Source organism: Passer montanus, unplaced genomic scaffold (assembly GCF_014805655.1).
Source record: "Passer montanus isolate IOZ18808 unplaced genomic scaffold, ASM1480565v1 scaffold5, whole genome shotgun sequence".
Classification (NCBI taxonomy): Eukaryota; Metazoa; Chordata; class Aves; order Passeriformes; family Passeridae; genus Passer; species Passer montanus.
In genome coordinates, this window is record NW_024369929.1 from 15,474,536 (window position 1) to 15,494,783 (window position 20,248).

The 20,248-nt window shown below is 46.6% G+C and overlaps 1 protein-coding gene across 1 annotated transcript in view; it reads left to right on the forward strand.

Annotated features, from left to right (window-relative positions):
* Positions 1-18,561, forward strand: part of PLEKHO2 (pleckstrin homology domain containing O2) — a 26,822-nt gene extending 8,261 nt beyond the window's left edge. Inside the window, exons 3-6 of the mRNA XM_039723321.1 lie at positions 2,891-3,007; positions 9,815-9,919; positions 11,763-11,861; positions 14,110-18,561. Coding sequence (XP_039579255.1) covers positions 2,891-3,007; positions 9,815-9,919; positions 11,763-11,861; positions 14,110-15,345 — 1,557 coding nt within the window. The 3' untranslated portion in view covers positions 15,346-18,561. The remainder of the gene's footprint in view (positions 1-2,890; positions 3,008-9,814; positions 9,920-11,762; positions 11,862-14,109) is intronic.
* The last annotated feature ends 1,687 nt before the right edge of the window (positions 18,562-20,248 follow it).

Genomic DNA, 20,248 nt, shown 5'->3' on the forward strand with positions numbered 1-20,248 from the left:
TTGAAAGGGAAAAATCTTACTAGATTCTAGAGACCAGAGGATCCACTTAGTGTTCAACAAATGGACACTTAACATCTACATTTTGCCCCTGGTAAAGGGATAGCAAGGTATACCCAAAACAGATTTGTTAAAACACTTTGAGAGCCTCAAATAAAATAAATTATTATTTTAGGTTTAGACATTTTACACTGAGTGGAGGGTCTCAGCCCCTGAGTGTGTGTCAGTGAGGAGGTTTTTACTGGGAATTACACCTTCATATAAATAAAAATTTCAGGGAGTCCTTTCCCCCCACCTTTTTATAAACTTTTCATTAAGGAAATTGTTTGCCAGGTGTGATTCTTCGGTTAAGCACATGCATTAATATGTCCAAGTGTTCAGTAGCTTTCTTCTTAAGGACCAAGCCAATAGACACAGATATGTTTGTCACAGAATGTGCTCCATGAAGAGTTAATGGAATAGTTTTTCTGCATTAAATCATGAATGTAAGGGTTCTGTACCAGGACTGAGCTTGTCCAGAACATGTGTCAGGGCAGGACTCTGGAAGTGAGCTTGTCTCTGCATGGTGCTGAGTGTCCTCCAGGTCCCAGGAGGCTGAAGGGACCTGGGGACCTGTGTCAGGGTCGGGTCTTTTGTTCTTTATCTTAGTGTTGCAGGACAGACATAAAGGATCTCTTTGTGACCCAGGTAGGCTCACAGAGTGGGGATGGCTGCTTGCCAAGGGTAAAACATAGACAAAAGCCCCATTCTGGTGCTCCCTGAACTCAGATGCTTTTCCTTTGCCTCATACATGGAGTTTTTCTATTTCTCTGGCTGCTTTCTTCCCTGCTTTCCCTGAAGAAGATAACTCACTTGAAAAGTTCAGGTCCCTGAGATGAAGGACCATAGCTTGACAGTCAGGGTGTCTCTAGGAGACAGCATCCTGCATGTCCCCATCCTCTCTGCCCTTGTTCCCTGGCCAGGTCACAGTCCCCAAAGCCTCCCCAGGGAGAAGACAGGCAGCTGGAAGGCAAGAGGCAATCTCACAGCAAAACCACACCTCTCCACCCTGCCAAGTTCCCTTGTTCCCCAGCTTGGTGTTCCACAGCCCCGAGGACATGGCGCATGGCTTGCATAGAGAAGAATTCCTGTCCAAGAGGCAGGACGGATGGCATGGGAGGGTGACAGGGGCTCTGCTGGGGACAGAGCTGCTCTTGAGAGCAGGGAGGGTGGGCAGGAGGCTTGGGACTGGTGTGTGCTCAGAGTGCTGCTGAGCTCTCTGCATCCTGAGCCCAGGGAAGGAGCTGGGAGCTGCACCGGCCGTGCGGCAGGGCTGTAACGTGGGCGGTCGTCCTCCGAAGGCCAGGATGAGATCACCCATCCCCGAGGCATGTATTCCTGACCTCACCCTTCTCTGTCACTGCTTGGCCGCAGAGGGGTTATTATTTCCATCCCTGTCCTTTTGCAGTGACATTGCGATACCAGGATTGCAGCAGGAGCCTTCAAAGGGCCCGGTAGCGTCAGCAGGATTTTATCGGCTGGGTTTTGGGTTTGGGCAGGATTCATCTCCTCCTCCTAGCATGCGTTTTCCCAGTTCACATTCACCTACTCAGTGTTAAATGAAATAAACAGTAATGTCATTAGAATAATAAACCTAAATTAGATCCAGACGTCCCTCGGTGGCTCAGGACTTGCTCTGTGTACTGGCATCAGCTCTGCTGGGCCCCCATCCCCAGATAGGAGGGTTAAAAAAACTGAAACACAGGCTGAGTTCTGCACAGTGACTTAAATGTCAAGTGGTAAAGGGAGGAAATTCCCCGCAGCCCACTTCCCTCTGAACTCTCCATTCCCTGCCTCCAGCCACGCAGCAGCTTCCTGGCTATGACATGTTTCCTCATCCCACACCCCCTTCTCTGCTACAGGAATTGCTAAATACAAACTCATACGGGCACAAGGAGCTGCCTTGGGAGCAGAGCCTGAGCTGGGGGTGGTTATGGCCAGCGATTTTAATTCAGGATGGTACTGGAGAGGTTCATGAGCCATGCTGACTGTAGCACTTCACTGGCAAGAACTGCTCTGAGATTCTCACTGCTCATTTGTGCTTAGCAAAAGGGAGCTTTGGTCTCTGCTGGGCTACTGAGACATGAAGAATATTATCTGCCCAGTGTTACGCTGCAATTCCTATTAGGGATGGTGCTCTGCAGCTGAACTGAGCCACGCACCACGTGTGGAATTTTAGTTATGTTACTGGGAGAAATGAGCCAAGATCGCGGCCGGCAGTCATCAGTGGAGATACTCCAGAGATAAATATTCCCCACTGAGATGCTGGCCCAGACAGTTTTGCTGGCTGTACAGGGCTGTATTTCCAATCCTAAGTGTTTTGACAGCTCAGACTGTGGCTGCAAGAGGACTGTGTCCATCACACGTGGCTCCTGCTGACCTCTGTGATGTGAAGACCAGTCTGCCCCAGCTCAGTGTGGCAACAGGGCTCCCTCTTATCCCTGCTCTGGCTCAGGCTTCCTGAGGGGGCTGCTTGGACCATCATGATGCTTGTGTCATCTTCCCTGTGAAAAAGCAGAATCACATCTCCTCCTTTCATTGTGGGATGGAGGTAGTGTCACTTCTGGCTGCCGATCCCTGGATGAGGCCAACAGCAATGACAGAAGCTGGTGTTACTGTCCCCAACCTGTTATTTGCTCAGCCACTGTGGAGCACTAGGCCTGTAGCTTAAAGACCGGGGTGTTTTCTTAATGAGATGCCAGCCTTATTTATGGGGCTTTCTAGCTGCCTGCAGGTTATTTTTAAGGCAGAAGAGCTTTTAGACAGTTGCAAAGGGAAGAAATGCAGAATTTGATGGTCTATGATTGATTTCAATGCCTCCTATTCATAATAATGTTTCATTCCCTCTCTGCAGGATGAACAGAAGTGCATAGAAACGGTGGAACTGGAGAGTTATGACAAGTGCCAGGAGCTGCGTGCACTACTAAAAAGGAAAAATCGTTTCATTCTAATCCGCTCCCCGGGTAAGAAGGTAGGATTGCCTTTCTCATCACCCTCAAGTTTGCTAACTCTAAAGTCAGTTCCAGCCAGCTGTGCCCAGAGCAGATGAAAAGCTCTGAGGCTGAGCTCCTTGGCAGCTGGGAGAATGACCTGTAGCTGTGCAGGGTGTACAGTGTGTAAGAAGGAAAGCCACTGTCATGTAGATTTCTTTCTTGTGGGGAAAGCATCTTCCTGTGACTTGACCTTTTCCTCTTGATTTTTTTTCCTGTCTTAGCATTTTCTTTCTTCCAGTACTCCCTAAGTGGTACTTCTTAGATCATTCCCTATGGTTCCTCCATGTCCTCTGAGCACCTGTGGATGTGCAACTTTGCCCAAGTCCAGTGTCAATAATTCCAATGCATGTACTGAGACAGTTCCTGGAGTTAGAACCATTGATCTGAGAAACTCCAGTGCAAATTTACTTGCAGCCAAACAGTTCCTAGGAGAAAAGATTTATTTTGCAGAATTCATGAAACCCTACATCTGTAGCTTCCTGCACAGCATCTGGTTAGATCCAGAAGCTAAAAACCAGGCTGGCATTGCATAGAGACTATACATGAATCTGAGCACTGGGTGTATGCAAGGACATCCTGCTTTACTTCCTATCTATAGTCATCATCACTACACATCTTTTGATGTTCTCCTTAGTTCCTACTTGCATGGTATCCATTTCAGCATCTTTACGGGCTAGAATTCTTCATTGTTGCTTTGGGGTGTCACACTTTGCCTTCTAATTTCAATGGGATTTTTTTGGCCTTAGAGTTGTTACTGAATCTCCCCATGCAAATCTGAGAAATTGTGAGGGACAAAACCACATTCATCTCCATAAGAACATGAACAGGCACAAATACCAACTTGCTGTGTTCCCCTATCTCCATTTTGTTTAAATAAATGGAGATTGTTTAGTCCTTGTTGTCACTGTTGCTTATTCTTTCACTCTATTCACTTAGTGTTTATACATATAATAAGACCCCAGCTGAGTTCAGAGCACCATTGTGCTAAACTTCATTCAAAACAACAAAACAAGAACTTTCCTGCCCCAGAACCCTGGGCTAGTGAGCTCCAGCAGAGAGCTGGAGCCCAGAACACATTAGGAAGAAAATCTTCCCTGCAAGGGTGGTGAGGCCCTGGCACAGGCTGCTCAGAGCAGCTGTGGCTGCCCCATCCCTGGAAGTGTCCAAGACCAGGTTGGACAGGGCTTGGAGCAACCTGGAATAGTGGAAGGTGTCCCTGCCCATGGCAGGAGGGCTGGAACTGGATGTTTTTTCTCTTCCAACACAAATTATTCTAGGATTATGTGATTGTAATTGTACACCAGGGAGGCCAGTAATACCCTGTGTGCTTAGAGATGGGCAGCATGGTAGGAACAGGTATTATCTGCCAGTATGTTACTGAGAGAGAATTGTGTATAGCTGCATATGTCTCTGCACTGCTCCATGAATCAATAGGGTGTGAGACCTGTTCCTAAACCTTTCATTTCTTGCTATGAGAAAAATATGCCCAAACTGTGCCCAAAAGGGTAACTTCATCCTTTTGGCATGCTGGCAAGTTTACAGCTACCCTGTTTTTCATGCCACTGATTCAATGGAGACCTAGATAGAGGCTACTTTTTATAAGGCTCTTTCGGTGAAAAGAAGGGCTTTTATAAATGAAAAGTTCCCTGTTTGTGGCTCCCCTCCCACCCTTCTTTTGGCTGGGAATCTGGTGAGGGTGTTGACACACAACATACTTTGGCAGATGTTAGCACAGGCTTCAATTAGGAGGCCAACGTACACAACTGTCCTTCTTCTGTTTTGAAATTGCAGCTGTGGCGATATATATCAGTTAAACATTTTCCATTTGGAAGGCTTGCTGCCATCCACAGTTTAAAATCACCCTGTGAGCCAATTTACCAAACCCTGCCACATCTTGCTAGGGTTTTTTTTCTTTTCACCCTCTCTCCTGAGCATAATGGTGAGGAATGAGTTTGAGGGACTTAGCAACAAGCTAGGAAAGGCCATTTCTGTTTCAGTGCACAAATCTTGAATGCAAGGAGCCCAGTTTAGTTGCAGGGGAATCCCAGTTTAAATCTTGGATGGGATATTTTTGAGCAGAGATGAATCAGTCAGTTGCAGCTGAAGTTGCACCTGAATAAATAAGTTGTCCTGCTAAACATTGGTCGTTGATGAATGCACCCCAGATTCTGCTTGGCTTGTTGACAAGGATGACATTTTTGTTAAGCTGTGACAATATCAGCATGTCACATGCCTGCACTGGTATGGAACTGAAAGAAAGCACTGCCCCCTGAGCTTCAATTCTTCAGTGAAGGAAGCTGGCAGTGTGCAAAAGCCCTGTTCTGCTTAGAAATCGCAAATGCTTCATTCCATCCACAGCAATTAAGTGAAAACTTTTGGATGCAGAGAGCTGGACTTCTAAGAAAGGGCAGTAGACTTGACCTGGAGACTTTAAAATGTACTACTCACAATGCAGAAAAGCAGTGTAGGTGATGCTTGGTGTAAACTCTGAAAATTACCAAGATTGGCACAAGTCTGATGTTCAGTGGATCTGAAAAGCTTCAGCTGCAGGGAAGTATTAATATTGGGAAGAGAGTGGTAGTCAGGAAAGAGTCCACCAGCAAGTCCTGCAGCTCCTCAGGCATCCTCACACCTGTGATCAGGGATGGAAACTTCCATTGCTTATTCTTCCCTCCGTCAATTTTTGAGGTACCTGGAACTGCCTTCACCAGGGGCCCAGCCTGGAAGCTGCAGTAGAGTGCAGTGAGGCTTGGGGGACTCTGCTCCTGGGGTCTGCCAGTCTGGCAGAGATACTGCATTATTCCCAGGGGTGATGTAGCTCTTGGTTCAGCTACAGAAAACCACCAGAATCATCTGACAGTTGTCTCATAGAAGCATGGAATGGTTTGGGTTGAAAGGCACCTTGAAGATCGCCTAGTTCCAACCTCTCTGTCATAGGCAGGGAGTTCCTTGTCTTCTCCTTTCCCCTTCATGATAGATAACCTGACAAAGTCATGTAGAAGAAGGCAAGAAATGACCTCCCATCTGGAAGATAGACTCTGCTGTACTTATGGTAGTTTAAGATATTACTGACCCAGCTCTGCTGCAACTTCTGGAGGTGACCACCCTATACCAAAAGTCAGCAGAAGGGAACACATCCCCCCCAGCAGTTCACAGTCCAGTTTAGCCCAGCCCTACCAGGCTTTGCACTGAAACAGATAAGGACCAAGCACAGGTTTGTGTCACCTACCTCTGCAGCAGATCTGCAGAATTGCTCAGCAAAGAAGTGTTGGTAACAGTCTTAAACTGCAGCTACAAGCTCTCCAGAGATTGTCTGTAAATCACTTAGCACAGGTACAACAGACTGACCCCAGGAACACTTCTCTTTCCTGGAAAGCAGGCTTGGCATTGCCATCAGGCTGTCAGTGCTGGAGAAGACTGATGTCTCAGGGAGGACAAGGAGCAGTGAGGGAGCTGGTGCCCGCTGCTGTCACGGACAGTGATCCCTGTGGGAGCTCTGCTGCCTGAGGTCTCAGCAGTGATTCAGCAGGAGCTGTGCTGTGCTCTGAGTAACTGTCAGTAAATTGTGTAGCCTGCATTCATGGCTTACAATGGTCACTAGGTTTGGCCATGACAGCTTTTCCTGGCACACCAGCCTGTTGTTTATGGCATGACTCAGTCTCAGCTGGCTTAGCAGGAAGGAGTGCAAATGTGTTACTCTGCCTGCTGCCCTCTCATATTGGTGTCATGACTCTCTGCCTTAAATTCCTGCTGGAGAGCAGACCTTGCTTAATGTTTTGTAGGAAATACCCATCTTTAGATGCATCTGCTGGTATCTGTAAATATTCAAATTAGTAAAGATACAGACAAGAGAAATTAATTTGTTCCTTGTTTGCTGAGAGCCTGGGAGTCTCAGAGTACTGTGCAGAGTCCCAATGACAGGCAGAACTGAGACCAGCTTCTTCCTGCCTCTCCTCTGCAGCTTCCTGCTTTACAGAGAGCTTCCATCCTGATTTGGGTGAGCTTCTTTCCCCAGTGCCTTGGCTAAGGACAGGAGCCACAGATGGATGCAGACAGACCAGGGACTGCCAGGCAGCAAAGAGGCTGTGGCTGGCAGCAGCCTGAGCACGAGCCTTGGAGCCCCAGCAGCCTGACTCTGCCTTGATGTCTGTGGATGTATTATAAAAAGGAGAGAAAAAATTTCTAAGATACCTGGGCACGGGGAGGAACCTGCCCCTCTGTGTCACAGCCCCAGGGAGCAGGGCTGCAGCAACATGAGGCTGGCACTGCCCACACTGCCCTGTGGGTCCCACTGTGCTGCTCATCCTCCCTCACCCAGCTCCCTTCTGCTGCCACATTGAGTCCCTTTCTCTCACCATCCACTGGATCTGCATTTGATGGCAAAGGGTTGCGTGCCAGAGGGACATCTCAGCTTCTCATTAACAAGGAACCACCCCCCTGAGGTTCTCTCTGCTCTGCCACAGAGTTGCTGACACCAGTGCTTAGTCACAGACTGGGAGGCTTTATTTGGAATGCGGCACAGAAAGTGGCATTGGAAGAGGAAGCTTGAAGTGAGGCAGGAATCCTTCTCCTGAACAACGTGTACAGAGATTTCTAAACCCTGGTGCAGGCTGCCAGGTCTTTGCCAGGCAGTGCAGCAGCTCAGCTGCTCACAAGTAGAGCTTTCTCATAAGCTTTTATAATCACAAAGCTTTGGGGCAAAATCGTTTCCAAACAAAAAAAGTTTTTAAGCACACACAAAACCAGGCCAGCTCGGACTAAAACAAAATCTGGCCGTCGCTCTGTTTTGGAGCCTTGCCTTCCCTTACATTCCCTGGTTAGAGTGGCTCTTCTGCATCCCAGACAAAGGGCTCTTTTTCCAGAGGGCTGTGGGTCAGGCCCTAACCTCCCCTCATGAGCTCTTAGGAAGCCATGTGGTCCAGTCACCTTATGTGCAAACTGATCAAATAAAGAATCTTTTCCTAAATTACTCCTTAACTCCCTCCTTGCCATGATGGTTGTGAGTGTCTGGCACTTGGAAGCTGTGATGTAAATCCATGGCACTGACATGAGAAATAAATACAGAAAGGAAGAATAGTTGGTTTCTAATAGCAAGAGTGGGTGTAAGGAGATCAGGCTTTAGTTCTGCAGAATTTCTGATGGTCCCTTCAGAAGTTGCTGAGACCCAGAACAGTTGCTGCTTTGTTGTGCCATGAACAGGGAGCTGCTAAGAGCACTCGACTGTCAGTCACCATTAGCTTTGTGCCTCTCATTTAATATAGTCCCTGTTTTATATAGACACTGCTGTGATTTTGGAATGTGGGGCCTCATTTACAAAAAGGCTGAGGCTACAACTGCCCTTGAAGGCAATGGGAAAGTGTAGAGTACCTATAGGATGTTAAATACCCCCAAAAAATGGTTCCAGGCAAAACCCCCATGAGGCTGTGTTTTGAACAAGCCTCTCTGTAGCTCACTTCTCCACCTGGAAGAGGTGGATAATTTCAGTTGCCCTGAAAAGGCATTTGTGAAGCCCCCCAGACACTGTAGTGATAAGCAGCAAAGAAAAAAAAGACTGTCAGGGGAATCAGTAATTCTGTTTTCAGGGCTGGAGCAGAGTGAAATCAATAAGACATATTGACCCAGGAGGATAAAACACATGATGGAATAACTCAGTAAGAAGTGCCACCCTGTTGTTAGGGATGGTGCTAGGAGGAGCACACACAGCAGGCTGACATCCCTGCAGCCTGGAAACAGTGGGAGTGTCTAACTTTTCAGTGCTTCATTTTGCAATGTTGCTGATGTCCTTTAGCACAGGACTATTCCTGTGTGCCTGTGCAGTGTGGATTAGGGCACCACATGGAGCTCTTTGGATCCCAGCTGCTCTGCCATGGGGCCACCTGTAAGGTGAAGATGATATTTCTCTCACCTGGAGTGTACTCTGGGGCACAGCTACATAATACTGGTGAGGTGCTCAGAGGAAACAGCAGTGAATTAAATGACACCCTGCCTATTGTCACTGCTGTGGGCAAGAAGAGAGTGGAAACACTGGGCAAAGCCATGGGGCTGTCCTGGAGGAAGGGAAGGGCTGGCTGGAGGACAGGCCATACAATCACCCATCCTTCCTCCTTATTTGTGACCCATACTTCTTGCCAGTTCCCTCTTGTATGGCCAGCTCTTCCCTCCTTCTTGGGGCAGCTCTTCAGGCTCCAGAGTGTGCCTGCCTGCAGCGTTCACTGCTGGATTTCATTTGCAAACAGAAAAAGATATGGTGAATTTTTGCACTTACATTGCTCTTACGCCTCATGGTGTCTGTGCCCAGCTGGGTCAGGGTTAGAGCAGCCAATGTCAGTGCCTCACATTCCAGTATCAGTTCTGTTCTGCAGAGCCACAGGAACAGGGAAGCAGGCAGAGCCCACTGCATGCAGCCTTCCCATTCCTGGTATTCTGGAGGAAGTGGGAGATAAAGTGTTTTACTTCATCTGAACCAGCCAGTATGACTTGGACTTTCAGTCTGACTCTATGCAGTGTGACCATTTGCTGTACAACTCACTGATGCTCCAAGAGCTGTTCCAAGTGTTTTGCAGAAGGGAGAAACTTACGTTTTTACTACTTTAGTAGTTACCAAAATAAAACTACAACAAAAAGCTGTCCAGCATAACAAAATCCTGTTCATGGGAGCTATGCAAAGCACAAAGGAATCTGTAGTTTAAACACAGGCTAGAAGTGGATGTTATACAGAAACTGAAGCGATTCAGAGGTATCTCCGAAGGAACACTCTGGCAAAAATTCTCTCTCTGCTCTTGCAGGTTCATGATATCAAATTCCAAGCTCCAACTTTGGAAGAAAAAGAATCATGGATAAAAGCTCTTAATGAAGGGATCAATAGAGGCAAAAACAAAGTATTTGATGAGGTAAGAGAAACAGTGTCTGTGTCTGTTCTCATCCATGGCTCCTTTAGCTAAAAGAAGAACTTGCCTGAACTCTTGTTCTCCCCATCCTTCCTGCATGCCAGCCATGGTACAAGGAAAGAGAAAGGTGGTGTGCAAGGTGGGGCAAGTTCCTTCCCTTCAGAGCTTGGGATCAGAGGATTTCTGGGAGTCCCCCTGTCCCAATGGAAGCAGCTGGTGCAGAGAAGCAGCTGCAGCTCTGATTGTGTAGAGCTGGGATGCAGCCTGGAGGAATTCATCTTCCTCACACTGCCGTGATCCTCAGCACCAAGCAGCCTGGAAATGGAGGTACTTGGTTAGGATATAGCCCAGTCTTCAGGACTGGAAAAGTCTGAAGTGACTCAGTCCACCAGCTGTTCTGCAGTCTGGAGAGAAGTCTGGTGGAAAGTTACTCCATGGCCCTGGCAAAACCTGCCTGCCTCTCAGCTGGCCCCAGCACACCTGCACTTTCAAATTCTCCTCCCATCCTGCTGTACAGAGGGGAGGATGAAAATTGCACAACCTAGAGCCTGTTTAACCTTGTCCTGCTCCCTCTTAGTTTGTAAATCAGCCCTGAGCTAAAGCAAAGGAGCAGCATCTCTTCTGCAGTTCTTTCAGTAACTGAAAGGAAATGAACAAAACCACCACTATGGGAATGACACAAGAAAAAATGAGCAGGGTAAGGAGGAACAAGGAAATCAGCAAAACTGTTTAGCAAAGGAAACCAAAGCAATGAGTAAAAGTTCTGAGAAAGGGGCTAACTCGTGTAGAGACAGTGCTAGAGGTGTAAACGCTGAGAAGTTGGGCTTTGCTTTTATTCAGTACAGTGGGCAGTGAACTCTGCACACCCTTCAGTAGCACAGCGAGAATCTCAGCAGCACAAGAGGAATCTCAGATCACCTCCTTGCCCTCTGAAGTGGGGCTATCCTCCTTACAGAGGGATCCAGCCTCTAGTTCTCAGTCATTCCAGTAAGGATCAAACCTCAGATTTAAAGTGTTTCTACATAGGCCAGGCACAGGGTAATGGGTCAAGCCCTCAGCTCTCTTGGATTATCTGTTCTCCCCTGAAGGAGCTGTAAAACCACTCTGCCATACCAGCCATTTTTCTCTTTAAATCCCTGTTTCACCCTCACCAGCTTTCCTTTTGTACAAGCTTGTGGTACCAAGGACACACAGATGTTTCAGTGTTTCTGGTCACTGGTGCTGCCCCTCCATGGGGAGCAGACTCCAGCCCTTGGCCATCACAGTGTGGGTGGACAGAGAAATATCTGTCAGGGCACTGGGACTTCCCTCCTTAGGAGTGCGAGGCAGTGGATTTCTCATCTGATTCCAGAAAATAAATTTGTTAATTCAGCTGGATCTGCAATTAATCCAGGTCACTGCTCACACTTTCTCCTCAGCATCCTGCAGTCATTAGAGCTGTGGAAGGGAAGGGCTGAAACAAAGTGCTGCTGATACAGTTCACAGTCAGGTCACAGTTATTAATGAGCTTTCACCTCTAAGATGGAAACAGCAGTTTTGGTGCTGTGTTCTGCCACATGCAGGAGCTGGTCCAAGCACAGAGTGCAGTGAGGACAAAGTTCCTTGTGTCCTTTTTTCCCTGCCTCTTAGGTGGAGATAAGTTTAGCCATTGCAAACCTCTGAGACCTTAAATATCCATCACATACGTGCAGGGCTTTGCAGGCAGGCTGTAATTGAGCTCTGAGGTGAAGACTGGAGGTCAAATGCTTTAACATTTCACGTGTGACAGTGACAACTTTATAGACATGTCTTGAGAAAGTAATGACCCTCTTCCTTTTTGTTTTCCTCCTCTTCCCCCTGTTAAAAGGTGAAAGTGGACGAGAGCCTTTCCTTGGACCACGTGACTCGGGACAGGGTGAAGGTGTCCCACGGACGCCGGCCACCCACGAGAAGCCACCTAAAGGAGGTGAGTGCACCCTGTTGGAGTGAGCCATGCCACCAGCTGGGATCACTGAGAGCTGCTCCTTCCACTCAGGTACCATGGGGATACCCCAGGTATGGACAGCCCAGAGAAAGCTGACAAGGGGAACAACTTCCTGCAGGAAAGAGTGTGCCAGCACCTCTCTAATGAAGCTCCAGGTTCCCATAGATCTCTATCTGCTGCAGCACGGTGCCATATATTTAGCTTTTCATAACTCATAAGCTGCTTCACCATCAGGTCAGAGCCATTAGAGACTGAAGTTCTTATATTTATTTTCAAAGACGTGATAATTTTGTAGCCACAGTGGTCTAAAGGTAGAAGAACTGCATGGTCTATGGGGAGAAGCTGTATTTTTATTAAGCTAACTGGAGAAAGCAGACGAGCTTTCAAGCTTACAAGCCCTTCCCTAGGTCTGAAACAGAATACATTATTTTCCTAGGCAGTTTTATAGACTAACCTGTCTACTTTTAACTGATATTCTGGTCTGTCACTTAAAAAAAAAAAAAAGAAAAAAGCACAAACCTGCATTTCATTTCCAGGGGAGAGGTTCTTACTAATGTTTGATTCCTGTGATTTATGAAAAAGTTTCTACAGACAGATTGATATTTTAGCAGAGCGTTAATCGCAAGCAAGGAAGGATTTTAAATCAAACCTTCTTTCTTCAGACTTCCAAGGCTCTGACTTATGTGCCTGCACAACACTCAGATGACCCTTGTGCAGAAAATGAGATGCCTTGAGACTTTTTACTTTGCATAGAAATGGAGGGAGAGTGTCTCTCCCAGAGAAATGCATGAGAATGAATCATAGATTCCCATCCTCCAGAAAACCGCAGAAGAAAACATGACAAAAGTCACAGCAACAATGAAGTGTGGATTCTGTTGCCTAATACGGGTTCAGTAAGGTGGGGAGCCCTTCCCTAGGCACAAAAACATCTCTCTTCCCTGCTCAGATCACTATTTTCACAAGATACCCCTGAGGTTAATACCTCTAAGATGTCTCACCCTCAGCCAAAATCAGGGGAAACTGACTTACAAATTTAGCAGCAGGAATGAGGAGATAGAGCCTGCAGAAAGATGTGTATCATGGCTGCTGGCTGCAGATTCATGAAGGAAATGGCATGAACATGGATTTTCAGTGTTCAAAGCAGGCCAGGTGAGGATGGGTAAGGGCCAAGCCACCGGGATGCAGCTTGCCTTGGGCTGGAAAGGCAGAGAGAGGCTTTAACTGAAGTCTCTGCACTGCAGGAGCCTGGCCCTGGCTGCAGCTATGCCTCCGTGTGGTTTTGGGTTCCTTCACACAGGAACTGTCACTGCGGTTCTCCTTGTGGGGCACTGAGCTTACACACTGCAATGTCTTTGCTAAGTCCACCCTTTTTAGGAAAAGCTCCCTGCTAGTGAGATTTGCATACAGGCTGTGGTCTGAAGGAGGTTTAACCAGCTGAGGCTTGGCCCTGGTCAGGCCGGGATGACATTGGGTTAGAGGAAGCAAGCAGAAGGCAACAGGATTACAATCTAGAGATCAACTTGGTTTATGACAAGCTCAAAAGCAGAAAAGTGAGCCTTTGGGGGAGCACATTGTAAATGAACGGGGGAGAGGGATCCCACTACCACAGGACAAATAATAAAAAGGCAGAGCTTAACACTAGCACCCACAGGAAAACCAAGAAATTAGGTTATTGTGGTACAGGTTTTAAGGCAGTCTTTTCAAAAGAAGTACTAAAATAAGTTCTGCACTTTTCTTAGAATCAAGGGCTGGGTTGGAAGGGACCTTAAAAATCACCTTTGCAATGGCAAAGAACCTTTCACTAGACTAGGTTACTTAGAGCCCCTTCCAGCCTGGCCTTGAACACTCCAGGGATGGGGAGTCCACAACCTCTCTGGGTAACCTGTGCCAGGGCCTCACCACCCTTATAGTGAAGAATTTCTTCTGAATATCTAATCTAAACCTGTCCTTTTTCAGCCTAAGGCCATTCCCCCTTGTCCTATCACTCTATGGCCTTGTGAAAAATCCCTCTCCAGCTCTCTTGGAAGCCCCCTTTAGGCACTGGAAGGGGCTTTAAGGTCTCCCTGAAGCCTTCTCTTCTCCTGTCTGAAATGCCCCAACTCTCTCAGCTTGAAGCAGCAAGCCCTTGCTTGCCATGCTGGTTGCAAGGGTTTTGCACTTTAACTTGAAGTTAAAGGATGAAACACAGGATCAAGGATAGAAACTGAAAACTTTCTCTCTTGTTTTTCAGGCTGCCAAGTGTACATCAGATGGTATCCTGCGACTAGATCTGGATATAGTAGACAATGGACCACCAACCTTTGATTCCACTGTCAGTGAAAGTGACAATGAACCACCTCAGAAAGAAACTCCAAAGCCCCCTATGCCACCCACAAAACCCACAGGCACAAAAGAAAACCAGGAAGCAGAGAACAATGTTCCTGACCAGGAACATAAAAAACCTCTGTGTCCTCCACTGCCTCCAGATAAGAAGCTTAAGGAAAGCATCAAATCAAAGGACACTGTAAATGCCAAGGAAGAGGACTCTGGAAGTTCAGAGGACAACATGGAAGAATCCCAAGCACCAAGTGAGAACAAGGAGAACCTCACTGAGGTCAGCAACAGGGTTATATCAAAAGCTCCAATTCCACTTCCTAAGAGTGTGCCAGACAAGCTGAAAGTAGCTTGGGACCAACCAACCATTGAACCTAAAAAGACAGAAGACTTGGAATCATCAGGAGATGATGGCAAAGACAACCTGGCTGAGATTGCTGCTGCAGATGTTTCAAAGCCTCCTGTTCCTCCTAAGGTTTTGCCAGAGAAAATGCTTGCCACAGAGAACTCCAGCCAGGGTGACCTGGAAGCTGGGGGCTGGGAAGAGCAGGAGTCTGGCAGCTCCAAGCCCCCAGTGAATGGGATCACAGCCAGCGAGGTAGCAGAGTTCACATCCCTGGCAGCTGAAACAGAAGAAGGAAATGGGAGGACCGCAGCTGAGAAGGAACAGCAAACTTCAGCAGAAGAGACAGAGACTTCCTTAGCTACAGAAACAGACCATGAGAGTGTAAAAGCAACTATTGAGAAGAAAGATTCTACAGAAAACACTTCAGTTCTCAAACTTCGCTGTTCTTCTCTGGGAGACTTGCTCTCTGATTCCAAAAATAAACAGAGAGCACTTCCAGGCCAAGGTTTCCCGAAGGATTCCCATCAATGCATAGCTAAAATGGAGGAGAAGGTTGCTAATGAAAGGGAAAAAGCAGAAAAGCTTCTGCAGAAGGTTTTACGTGAAGGTTTGGAACAGGCCCAGGAGGGGAATGGACCCCCAGTGGTGGCAGAGACGTTGCTCAATGAGGCAGTAGAACAGCTTCGGCAAGCTTCACAAGTTTTGCAAGAAATTAAAGGTCTTGGAGAACTGAAAAAAGAAGGAACACAGAAACAGAAAGAAAAGCAAAAGGATCTAGTGACTCTTTACAGGAGAAGTGCTCCCTGACATATTCTGCAGAGACTTCTTTCCCAAAATCAAAGCTAAACATTTGCATTTATGATTTGTACCATTGCTAGGCCAGTGTTTAAAGATGGTGTTTTGCTGTGCACACACCATGTTTATGGGACAGAATTGAGCTTTCAGTTATAGCATCTTTCTTTCTTCATGTTGTATGTACCAGTCTGGTTCTAATCCTCTTAGCACAGCAGAAGGTTACAGGACAGTGAACAGTTTCAAAAATGTGAATGCTCTTTAAGAATTCTGTCCAAAGTCCTTTCAATGGATCAGGCTTTAAAAATTACTGGTAATCAGACCAAGCCAGATTTTTTGAAAGGATCAGAATGGCTATTCTAGCAAAAGCCCCAGTCTCTCTGTATTTACAGGCAAGCAAATACCAGATTACACTGGCACCTATCTGTTTTTCCCAGTTAAATCATTTCAGGATAAATGTAGTCAGTGTTTGTTCGCTTGCTGGCACGGTTTCCCAGACCACCTGGCCCAGTGACATCTAGGAATGTAAAGATAAATCATTTAATCTTCTCCAAAGATACTCATAAAACCACATCCACAGTTAAAAAGTGACCTCACACAGAGGCAAACCAAACTGGCCAGTTCCTGACTCCAAGTAGTGTCCCTGATGTGGAGCAGCTGCATGAAGGCACTTTGAGGCTGGCTCTGCAGTGCTTTAGGTGTGCTAAGCACTGTGTGAGGGAACACCAGCCTCAAAGCATTATTGCCAGGCAAGTATTGATTGTTCCTCTTTCATTAATAGGGAAATTGAGATTACACTTGGCCTGTGAAAGTGTCTTCTAGCAAGAAAACATATTTATTATTGAGGAACGTACCTATCTGATAACTCTGAATTCCCTCAGCATTGTAAGGAACAAATAGCCAGGCATTTGGAGAAGCTGTGTCCAGGAGATCCCCAGGAGCTTCCTGGGAGAGCTGTCACAAAGCAGCTCTGGGGATGTGTGTTCCCTTAGTGTTGTCTTGGGATGTAACTGACAGGAGCATGCACATCAGCAGTGGGACTGGGTGAGATCTCCCTTCCCATGGAACACCTGCTGTGTCCTGGCCAGCCTGAGAGCCATGGTTTGGCCCAGATCTCTCTAATTTACACACATGGAGGGAAAGGCATTTTGCACACAAAACTTTGGGGCTGGTCCCAATGGCTTAAGTGTAAGAAAATAAAAATGCATTGCTATAGAAAGGTCTGAGGAAGGCATTGCAGAAGGCTCCAGCATAATTCCCACAGCCTCCCTTGTCCACCACAGTTCTTGTGGTCCTCAGTGATTACAGCAGTGGCAAAATCGTGTCTCTGCACTGCTACTGTGTGGCCCCATGCCTGAGCTGGGCCCTCTCCCCTGTTCCCTCTCGTTGCTTTGAGGAGAATTGTGTGACAGCCCAGAGGGCTTCTCCTGTGCTTCAGCCAGGCTCTGGAAACATGGAAAATGGCAATCTTCCCAGTCTGGTGTTAAGGAGCAACGTGCTACCTAAACTCTTTTCTCTCATTTTCCAGCACTTTGTTCTTAGCTCATCTGTTTCTTTTTCTCCTAACTGCCCAGGTCCCACAAGTCTGCAGGGGGCTGCAAACACCAACCACAGCAGCAGTAAAGTTTGGTTTGAGCCTCCTCTTAGGCTAGGCATAGGTACTTCAGGTATGAGCACAGAAAGGTTGGCTTTGGGCTTCCAGATACCCTGGTTTCTACCACCTGGAGCCAGCGAGACAGATAGTGACCATAACTGATGCTTCTGCCTCTTTTGGTTAAACTCGCCTTGGTTTTGGTAGCGAGTCCCCCCTCTCAAGACAGACATAGATATTGTATGAGAGTTAACTTGTTATTCTGTCACATGGAAAGTTCTACATGGTCAAACACTCAGGGCTCAGGTGCCAAAAAGTTTTGCTTTGAGGCAAGAAGTTTCCAATGTCCTAAGCCCACCCTCAGGCACAAAGCAAACTCTGGACCTGTGCCATTTGCTGCTGTGGGTTCAATGTGAACTATGGGTCATATTCACCTTTCCAGACACACTTAGGACAAGGGCTAAGAACACAGACAATATTCAGTGCCTATCTGCTATCTAAATGTATTTTTCTGCATGTGCACTTTTGTTTACCGAACACTGTGTGGTATGAATGTGAGCTGTCAGAACCTGGTGTGCACTGGAAGTGCAGGGACATCAGCTCCAGAGAGCAGGCAGGCTTTTGCAAGATGCAGTTCTGTAACAATAGAGAGATGGGGGAAAACCCAGTTCACACTAATGAGAGTATACACAAACCAGGGCAAACTCTGGGTACAGGTTCATATCCCAAAGCTGAAGGCAATCCTAAACTTCAGGACAGGCAAATCAAAGCCTGGCACTGAAATCCAGGAGAATGACAACAGCTTATGGGGTAGCTCAGTCCCCTAATTTATACACAAATGCTTTTGCTCTCTCCAGTGTTTTCTTGTGGCAGTGTGTTCTGTGGATACTCGTCTGGCAAAGCGCTGGTGAAAATACCCAGACATCCCTCTCTGTTACAGCCAAACCTACAGGATGTGCTTATATTTACTGTATATTTTTATATTATACTCAATATTCTAATGAATAAATGTCTGACATTTTACTGAATAGCCATCAGTAGGAATCCTAACAGATAAATACCCTCTACCTGTTAGGAAATGGGCAAATTAAATAATTTTACAACCTACAGCTAATTACTGTATATGCTGTACTAACAAACCTTACTGGACTTGTATTATGTCTTGTAAATAGGTATAACTTAAGTGGCATCTCTCTATCACCCAGTAACTTTACTGCAGCAAATGCTAGAGTAGAGACTCTTGGTTTTAACTGTTTTTTTCTAATAGATTTAGCAGTTTCATCCTAAAACATCCAGCCTTCTATGGCAACTCCCATCTTCAGTGTACATCCTGCCACCATGCACTTTTTTTTTAATCTTCCTTTAAACATGCGTTTAAACTTGCATCTAATTCCTGGCTGCACTAAGGCTAGGGGGTTTTGAGCCTGAAAACCCTCTGGGCTTGGAGTGCTGGAGTGTGAGTCTGTGTTTTGGGCTGTGCCACCAGTTTACATGTCTGTGACAGGAAGGAAGTGAGTTTGCAAGTGAGCAAGTGTGGATGACGATCTGAAAAGCAGCTGCTGCAGCCCGTGGAAAGGCAGCACTTTGTCTCCTGTTTGTAAAGAGCTTTGAGATTTGGCAATAAAACCTCCTTTTAAAAATCTGCTGTTTCAGAGTAACTTTGTCCTAAAGAGGAGCAAGGAAGTGCCACCAGAAGCAGCACATTAAGGCTTTGCTCTGAAGGAGGGAATGCTGCACAGGCTGTGGTCAGGCTAAGGTGAGCTTGGTGCTGTGCTAACCACAAGACAGGAGGAAGGAGAAACACTGGGGCTGCTGCTGGCACAGAGCTGGAGCTGCTGCTGCACACAGGGCTGTTCCTGGCTCACCCCTGCCTGCCAGCTTGGCTGTCCTGGCCAGAAAGCATGGCTGAGGCCAGGATTTCCTTCTGGAAAGCAGTGGGAAGTGTCACCTCACCAAGTGCAGTCTCCAGCAGAGCTGGCTGGGCTGCTCTTAACGCCTTCATGTGGACTCAGTGGTGTCTGCAGAATGTGGAGCCCACTCAGCACTCGTTCCCTTGGTGGTGAGCAACACCAGAGCCTTGTTCCTCTGCCCAGATGCCAGGAAGCTGCAGCAAGAGAAGGGGGTGGCATCACAGTTACTGCTTCCCTTCTGGAATAACAGGTCAGAAATGGGACAAAAGTAGGTAAGAAGTAGTTTCAAAAGTCATGAGGAAGCAGGGAAAAGCGTGCAAGAGTACGTGCCATCCTGTTGCACAATAAGAACATTCATTTGGGTAAAAAATTGTGGTTAGCAAACCCTCTAACCCCTTGTTGGGAAAGGGGATGTTCCTCAAAGGAACCCCCAAAACACAGGGTAATTTATTAAAGATATACTGTAGAGAAAGGCATGCTCTTCTTCCCTCATAAGAAAACACACAACACGTCATATTTCAGACTGAAATTGGTGTTGATAATGAAGGGAAATGTCTAGCACTACGTGAAATAATAAAATATGTTAAAAAATGCAAAAGGATACATACATAATATTGTCATATGAATAATTTGTCTGACTTGCTCTTAATTCAATGGATAGTTATGGTTTACTGGTTTGAAGGGACTGTCTTGTGCAATAAACTCTGAAACAGACAATGCAGCTCCTGGATTCCTTACTGTGATCCTAGAGAACTCAATAATTTTCTACTGAAAAGGAGTAGAAAGATCTCTTCCAGTCCCAGGGGACCAGAAGATTTACTACAGCCTGAGCTAGCCTACACTGATGACGAATTATTCTTGCTATTAAAAAAAGCGTGTTTTATCTTAAACATGAGTCATCAAGAGTGAAGCTCTCCAACATTTCCCTTTCCAGTTTAACACTCATAAAACTCGTAGATGGAAAGGTAGCCACAGTGTTTAGAGAATGGTGATCATTGTTTTGTTTTGCTGTGAAAATTCACACACTTCAAAAAGCCAGTGCTTAATTTATTCCAGGAAACTTAGTCACTGTGTTCTAGAGCCTTACCTTACAGCTACAAGCCACCATACTCCTGTGATAACCACTGGTAGGAGATGTTACAAAACATTAACAGACTCAAGGAATGATGAACCTCACAGGCTATTCAGGTCTTTAACCCTGGCTTTCCTCTCACTGGGGACTTGTGAGATGTGTGAGATGATCAGTGTGGTGCCCCTGCAGACCCTGCTCACACCTCCTCAGCCTGGTCTGCTCTCCCAAAATGGATCCTCTCCTTCTGGTCTACATTTCAGTTCTCATCTTTCCTTACTTTTCCATCTCATGCCCCTTCTCTGCCAGAACAACTAAGCTCTAGAAAGCTCAAAACTGTGCTGACAG